The sequence below is a fragment of the Sinocyclocheilus grahami genome, unplaced genomic scaffold (genome assembly GCF_001515645.1).
Source record: "Sinocyclocheilus grahami isolate Dianchi unplaced genomic scaffold, SAMN03320097.WGS_v1.1 scaffold453.1, whole genome shotgun sequence".
NCBI classification, from domain to species: domain Eukaryota; kingdom Metazoa; phylum Chordata; class Actinopteri; order Cypriniformes; family Cyprinidae; genus Sinocyclocheilus; species Sinocyclocheilus grahami.
Genome location: NW_015505632.1, coordinates 1370351 through 1378581, shown reverse-complemented (window position 1 = coordinate 1378581; position 8231 = coordinate 1370351). Strand labels below are relative to the sequence as shown.

Genomic DNA, 8231 nt, shown 5'->3' with positions numbered 1-8231 from the left:
GCCAAAAATTTTTTTTTTTTTTTTTTTTTTTTTTTTTAAGAAAGGCATTCTAATAATGACCGTGTCAGGTGATTGGGAAAAAAGTAGTAATACCAAAAACACTAAATACCTGCAAATTAATATTGGACTTGTTGGCAGCAGTTTCATCTTTTGAAGCAACTTTCTGCTGTTTTTTATTCATCCCTGTTCCACAAAAAGCAACAGTTATGTCAAGCAATTATACATTTATTGCCTATATTTATGTAGAAAGTAGAGGAGTTTTGCTCGTAAAGGTTTTAAGACCTGAGTAGCCAAAGGATATGCTTGATAATGGACTGAGATAGATTCCACTCCCATAGATAGCGCCATGGAGCTGCGAACAAAACAATGATTCAGTATGGCATTGAGTTAAATCATTGCAAACTCTTTTACTTCTCAAAATATGTTTGGTGAAATATGTTTGCAGAAATACCCAGTAACCTCATACAGTACACACAACTGGATTTAAAGACATTTAAGATTTATATTTTGGTATAAGAAACATCCAGTGAATAAACCTCTTAAGTTCCTTCTTACATAAATTTAGAGATGTGGTGTAAAAAGGTCAGTGTACATCAGTCTGCTCAGATGTTTAAGAGGTTTACATAATGCATTATGCATGTATGTATACACTATTACATCTTACTACAGCTATTTCTACTATAAAAAAACAGCTTCATCCACACTTCATCTCAGCTTGTTTTCTATAAAAACACCTTTCCCCTCAACCCTTTTTATGATCGGTCTCTTTAAAGAACCAGACACCATAAATTTAGAGATGTGGTGTAAAAAGGTCAGTGTACATCAGTCTGCTCAGATGTTTAAGAGGTTTACATAATGCATTATGCATGTATGTATACACTATTACATCTTACTACAGCTATTTCTACTATAAAAAAAACAGCTTCATCCACACTTCATCTCAGCTTGTTTTCTATAAAAACACCTTTCCCCTCAACCCTTTTTATGATCGGTCTCTTTAAAGAACCAGACACTGTGGGTAATGCATCTGCATCATAATTAGATGCAAGTACCTGAAGCCTCGTGTTTGATGCCACGACCAAACCATTCCTCAAAATGGAGTGCCAGTTTTCTATGTGTGATCCACTGAAAGAGAGAGGGAGAAAGAGCCAGTCAGTTTGTCTTTTTAAAACTGGAAAATCAACAACCAGTGTTCTCAAGTCAGCAAGAGACTTCACACCTGTACAGCTGTGGCTTTAATTAGACTTGTGCAAAAGACAGATTTGAATTCTATGACTTGCTTGCTGCACAGTTGAAAAACAACTGAACTAGTTAAGACAGCTGGAACTGGATTCCTTTTATTGTGACATTGAAACATACTTCCAAATTTAGAATATTTATTATTAGTGGACATAATCACAATGCCATAAAACATTTGAAGTAAGAAATTATTGCTTTTCTGTTATGTCTTGCAGTGCAAACCAGGCTTGTGGCATCTACAACATTTGTTCAGCACACCCACAGACCATTCACAGACTGCCTGATTGACATTGCACACAAAACTGCCAAGAGCTTGCCAAAATGGCAAGAATGGACAGATACTGTAATATACTTAGGGACCAGATAAAACACATTTTCCTTGTCATGAATCATGAATTTGTAATGATGTGGGTCAGATTTGAAGATTCATAGGTAAATGCTGTATTGGGTGTTTAAATGGAACTCACTGGAAAGCAAAGGTACTCCCAAAGAGGCCTTTGGCAGCTCTAAAGTTGGATTCTTTGGCTGGTGGACTGCTGAGCAGGAGGAACTGATGGGGTGTGTGCATGAACTTCAGTTGCTGTTGTGAGAAAAACAAGATGCAAGAGCATACACTTGAAACGTTAAGCCTTACTCATTTTCTGAATTTAAAACTTTTCAAATGCTTTCTAAATGAGTCATGGTTCTCTCTTAGGGAGGTGATGCCAGTTAGTCTAACCTAGGGATGGGTAAACTTCCCAAAAAGATGATATTGAGATCTTATCGCACAAAACCATGATCTACCAATTTTGAGATGCATTAATGAGAATATCCAGACTGGAACGAGCCTATCTGTTTGAACACCACAGTATTGCATTAAACAAACAAAATGGACATTAAAGCCCGAGTTAAACTTTAAAACACTGCATCACTAGCCATGTTTCCATCCACCTATTTTTATGCGCATTTTGGAATATCGCATTTAAAAAAATGCTGGATGAAAACGCCAAGATGCGCATAAATTCTAAAAATGCGCATTAAAAAAAATTATGTGCACATTTGAGTAGGACAAACTTTTTATCCGATAAGAAAAAATGTGCATAAACTAAGATGGAAACACATTTACCGAATAAATTCCTCCATGCGCATTGAAAAAGTCATGTGACTTTGAGCTATGAGACAGGATAACTTGACTAGCAGCGGACCGATCTCGATCACAGCATCTATATGTTGTTATGGTCATTCTGAAATGCCTGAGCAAAGTCTGTCATCAAAGTATTTCTGTATAATTGTCTTACACGACTGCGTTCCCAAACGGCATTCACCTCCGAAAGCATTGACTGCATTTATTGTGTTTCGTCTGCTCGCACTGAGGCGCAAGTAATTTATAATATATGAAAAATATCCTTCTCCTAGTTTTCTTAGTGATATTTAGTACCAGTTTGCAGGAAGTGAGGATTTTGTTCTCTTTGACTCGTTGGATGGAAATGGTGCTTTATTCGCAAATGTTTTATGCAATATTCCAGTTTTGTGCATAAGTTTAATTCGAATCTTTGGATGGAAACATAGCTACTGTATGAAACAAATATACACTGATTCATATGAATATTATACAGTGATCTAGTCAAGAGCAGAGAGTGATTTTCACTGTCTTTTGTTCTTTGATTAACATTTATGACACAAGAGACAGAAGAAGGTTTATTAGGATGCTGTCTCTTTAAGGTAGAATGTACAGATATAAGGAACAGGCTCTTTTCCAGTCAACGTGCTCTTTTTAAAATAAAGCGTGTCCCACGGTAGACTGCATTTTATGACAGTCACATTACATAATTGGACTGATTTGGAAGTTGAAAAACCTGACACTAAAATTTGATTTATTCCACTACTACTGCTAGCTCACTTTGATTAGTTTTTTTTTAAATGTCACCACACATAAAAGACACATGATAGAGATGTGTGATATCATTTGACCAGCCACAGTCATCTACTAGTAGGCAGTCATTGCTGTAGTTTTAACATTATTATGAGGACATAAAAGATCATGATCTCTACGATTTCCTTGAAAAGTTGATCGTAGACATCTTCAAGATCGATCACCCCAAGTCTAACCCTGATCATCTTAATCTAGATCCCAGAAATGTGCACATTATGGCGGCATTTGATAACAGAAATATTCAAGGACATCATTACAAATGCTTAATAAAATAGATACAAGACTTACTCTAGTAACAGGAAGCTTCACTATGTGTGATCTGTTACTGGAAATCACCCTGTAAAGAAAATGGATTTATGAATCACGTCATATTCCCCATTAGGTTTGAAACCTTCTACTGCAGGACTATAGATGTATTTCAATAAATGAGTAATAGCTAATATCATAAAGATGGATGTACACACTCTCCAAGACCATGTAATCGGAGCTGTTAGGAGAGCTCACCATCACATTTACACATCGTTAAAATGCAGGAGTGGAGTAGATAATGACTGAAATGTCATTCTGTCATACCACTGCAGCAGTGGGTGAGCCAGGGGATCATGCTTGTCCATTTGTTTCTTTATCTCCAGGTATGGAGCCTGTGCAGAAGACATGTCAACAGTCAACATGTTATTGCATTCTGTCAAGGCTTATAAATTAGGTATAAAGCACTGGATGATTTCTCTCAAGTCTTATGCTACACATGATATAGGGATTGTAAACAACTAGGGCTGTCCATTTAATGCAATTTATTATTATACTTTTATATATATGATTCATTTATGAAATATGACATTAGATTAAATAGCATAATAATAAATACAATTATTAAAACCACTCTATTTTAATTGACTGACGCCTTCAAAACAATATAACAATCACAGAAAAAAACCATGCTCTTGTTGTAAAATTCTACTTGATACCTGGGTCATTTCTCTGAAAGATGCGATACTGTCAAGTGCTCTCATCACTCGGTCATAGTCCTTTTTCTGAAGAAGAACTCAAACAATCAATGTAATATTCCTTTCTGAATAGCAGGGTTACACTAAAGAGACGGATCAAGCTAAAGTTAAATGCTCTTAGTGTTTTAAGTACCCTGGGGTTGAAGGCAAGTGCTTGTGAGTCATTGGGATCCACCACAGAGGGATATGGCTCAAAAATGACAACTTTCCTCGGAGACTCCAGTGCAGATCGGCACATGGAGACCAGTAGGTCTACTACCTGTAATCACAAACAGAAACTGTAAGCTATTTGGTTAGAAGCATCTGTGCAGAATGACTATATGAGTGCTTACAGTCAAGTATGTCTATTTTGGTTGTTTGTTTGTGTACCTGAGCACCAGTGGCAATCTCATCAGCAGCTTCATTCATGACCCCTAACGTCTGGAAGGCGAATACACATAACTCTCTCTCACACACTGTGGGCTGTAGGACACATATAAACAAGATCATTAGAAGTGAAATGTTATTAGTAATCCAGAATTAATCCAAAGAATTCACATCATCTATCAATCCAAGATTGCTAGTAGAGCAAACAGACTCACTCTGAGCATTGGTCCATTTTGGAACACGTGAGGTTCATCGCAGACCACACAGAACTCATTCAGTACAGGGATACGCTGCTCTGCATACTCCATAGTCTGCAATTACACATCAAGTCAACACATACAGCATCCGTTCAGTAACATTTCTTCCCTCTATAATAGTAATACAACATCAGCAGCTGCCAGAAGAGCTCCACCAAATCCCTAATACAAATTAAAAGGACAGTTCACTGAAAAAGAATATATTTTCATCAGGTTTGAAACAACTGTAAGGAATGTTTCCTGAAATGTTCCTTGCACATTCAGTTTTGGTCATAAGAATACTAATGACTGGAGAATGTCAACTACTGCAACCAATCACATGCCCTCAAGCTCAGTTTGCTTCAGGAAAGGATTTTGCATGTATTTGCAAGTAAAAGAGTTGTATTAATCAGACCCCAAATATTGTTTGATTAATGAATTAACTTAAGGCAAAGGGGGAAGTATAGATTTTTTTTTTTTTTACCTGAACAAGGAAACCTCTGTCTCTGAATGGAATGGATTTGGCTCCGATGTTTGGCTACTCAAGAAAACAGACCTCCGGTTTAACAGCGGTCGAGCAGGGCCTCGACAGCAGTCGGTGGGGTTGCTTGAGGGGCTGATGTTGCTCCATCCGTGGGTCACTAGAGAGGGAATGGCCCAGGAGCTTGTGCGACTTGCCGACGCAGCCATCCATTTCTGGCTTCACCGTGCCGGAGCATGTTCGCCGTAACAGACGGTGGGATTTCGACATGCCATCCTGCTCAGGTTTGAGCTTCTTTTTGCTCTTCACACAGCCAGGAGGAGGGTAGCTGGGGGATCTGAGTTTGCACAAGCACAGCACATTAATCAAACAATGTGAATTAAGGAACACAGAAAGATGTTGTGCAATTACGCTTGTGCAAATCCTGCACATTTCAAAATGCTTCATTGGCTGATTTACACCATTTCATTTTTCATGTTGAGGTCTGCATAGTTCGCAGTGGAAATGCGTGTTTTTTTGCACTAATGAATTACAGTAGGTTGTGCCAAGGTTAATGAGATACAAAGCATTAAGCATTGTTGACAAATGGCTTCACCGTTTTTTCTGCATCTTAAATTTCATTTCTGGATAATTTTATTATTCATTTAAAAAGAACAACACACACAGGTAAGACATTCAGGTAAGATTTCCTCTTTCTGGTTTTAAAACGCCAAACCCAATGTCAATTTCATCAGGGAGTCTTGGAATCTTTCCAATGCAGTGAAACATCAGATTTGTGTCAGCAGTTCCAACAGTTTGATAACCAACCATTGACTCACAATAGGGTCATTCATTAGAATATATAAGCTCTTACATCTCAGACTCTCCAGTTGGTCTAATAAACTCATGAAGACCATGAAGCTGGCACACTTGTTAACATAAAAGTAAATGCTGGTCTTGAAGACATAAGTTTAGCCTAATCACACCAAACGTGAAATGTATGGGGCGGGAAAACGATCACCAAATTTACTCATATACTGTATATGCTGATTGGAAGACAAATTTACTCCAGTAAAACAAAGGACAGAAAACATCTTTATCTAAAGATGGTTATTCAAAAGAAGCCTTATATTGGAATTACAATTACTTTTTGCAAGACACATTTTTCTAAAATTTCATAATTGTAGAAACCCAATCAAACAGATGAACCACAGAAGAGCACACAAACAAGTTTAAGAGTAAGGTTAAGACTGGTAAAAACTTATTCAGAGAATAATTATTCAATGTTTGAATGGTGATTCAATGATTCAATGCTTTGAACTGTTCTGTAATGGCATGCACAAATCAATAATAGCAACAAGTAAGAACAGAAAAAAAATTCTAGAAAGAGTTTAAGTGTTTTAATGTGTGTTGTTAGTTAAATATGTTACCATTCACCAGAAGCAACCAATTTTCTTGGTGAACATTTTTTTGGTCCTGGGTATAAACCATTACAAAGGGGGATATAAAACTCAGGACTAGGGTTGGCCTGTATTTGATAAACTGTCCAGTACTGGTGTAGTGGAGTGATTTTGTTTCTTACCTGCGTAGAGTTGAAAAAATGTGCAGGGGAGACTTCACCTTCTTCTCGTTTTGCTTTTTGCTGTGCGGGCTGATGAGTTTATCTTTGCTCTGACACTTCCACTGCTGTGTGACAAAGGTTTGCATTACCCTGCCAAGAGACGACACACTCATGAAGTTTAATGACACTAGAAAACCCTATATAAGGCTAGAAAACATTTTCCAGTAGTTTCCTACTTTTTCAACTGATGTCCAAGTCCAAATCTGTCTTTTGAAGACACTTGGAACACATCAACAGTGGGAACTGGAAACGGGACATGACATTTTCCATGAGAAAGGTATTGCAAAACAAAGTACCACATGATGTAACCATTTGCTACAGACGTTTGATTTGGAGGTTTTTAAAACACTAGAACAGAAGGTCACTCTGAAATGAGCCACTTATGATGGGCAATATCTTGGAAAGGGAACAAGAGCAGGCATTACGGCCATGTCCAAGTAACTTCTCTCTTTCTCCTGCAATCTGAACTGAAGTGGTCAAGTTCTTGAGGCAAGTAATTCTGAACAAATCTACAATCAACAGAGAGCGCTCAGTGCAAGGACACTCAGACGACTCTCAAGGAGAAGAACAATTCATATTGTATTTATGCAAAAGGATCACAGAATAAAAACATCTAACAAGGCAAATTGGCCAAATGAGTCTAATATTGTTGACAAGAAAATTATTTGCAGGATTTTCTTAAAGAGTTGTTAACTGTTTTATACATTTAACAAAGTTCTATGTACACCTGGCTGGGAATCATGGCAATAGACTGAAGTTTTGACAGGAATGAAAATGAAGCTGTAAGGGATAGAATTACAATGTTTAACAACAAAATCTTTACAAAATACTTTTTTAGTAGCCAAAAACTCTGTTTTGAAAAACAGGGTGTCTACAGATATGAACAAGTTAAATTTAAGACTTTTTAAGATCTTTTTAATACCACCTTATGTGAAATTTAAGACCAAGCCTGTGATGGAAATACACCATTATATTACATACGTATATGTAATATTTAACGCGTTTAAATGTAAAAAGAAAACAAAATATCATCGCTGTCAAAAATTCGATTTGTTATTACGATATACAGTGAACTTTTCATATCAGCAGACAATATCCCATACAAAATATTCCCACAAAACAAAAGTGTCGCATCACCGAAATTTTTGGTGGTGTAAACAATTTATTCTGAAGCAATACTTTCATCAGTTTTCTATCAGCTTTTACATACTTAAATCTGCATGTTTTTAATATTTACCACAGGATGTCATTTACCTTTATAAAGGCCAATATGTTTTTTAACCTTATTAAATGTATGCGTCATCTTTCGAGTCAAATTCTTACAATTGATCAAGAAATGTAATACAAAACAGGGCTGTTACCAATCAAATTAAATAATTACAAAATTACAACA

At 36.7% G+C, this 8231-nt stretch overlaps 2 protein-coding genes across 2 annotated transcripts in view; one reads left to right on the top strand and one right to left on the bottom strand.

Annotated features, from left to right (window-relative positions):
- The window catches only part of LOC107552605 (uncharacterized), a 7556-nt gene extending 6027 nt beyond the window's left edge, over positions 1 to 1529 (top strand). Inside the window, exon 5 of the transcript XR_001604873.1 lies at positions 1455 to 1529. The gene's annotated coding sequence lies outside the window, so the exon portion shown is untranslated. The remainder of the gene's footprint in view (positions 1 to 1454) is intronic.
- LOC107552550 (poly [ADP-ribose] polymerase 8-like) overlaps positions 1 to 8231 on the bottom strand; it is a 38111-nt gene that overhangs the window by 2863 nt on the left and 27017 nt on the right. Inside the window, exons 9-22 of the mRNA XM_016234449.1 lie at positions 7015 to 7081; positions 6800 to 6928; positions 5326 to 5575; positions 5242 to 5295; positions 4737 to 4832; positions 4525 to 4617; positions 4289 to 4414; positions 4117 to 4182; positions 3725 to 3792; positions 3440 to 3488; positions 1707 to 1819; positions 1053 to 1125; positions 283 to 352; positions 110 to 183 (exon numbers count right to left, since the gene is read on the bottom strand). Coding sequence (XP_016089935.1) covers positions 110 to 183; positions 283 to 352; positions 1053 to 1125; positions 1707 to 1819; positions 3440 to 3488; positions 3725 to 3792; positions 4117 to 4182; positions 4289 to 4414; positions 4525 to 4617; positions 4737 to 4832; positions 5242 to 5295; positions 5326 to 5575; positions 6800 to 6928; positions 7015 to 7081 — 1328 coding nt within the window. The remainder of the gene's footprint in view (positions 1 to 109; positions 184 to 282; positions 353 to 1052; positions 1126 to 1706; positions 1820 to 3439; positions 3489 to 3724; positions 3793 to 4116; positions 4183 to 4288; positions 4415 to 4524; positions 4618 to 4736; positions 4833 to 5241; positions 5296 to 5325; positions 5576 to 6799; positions 6929 to 7014; positions 7082 to 8231) is intronic.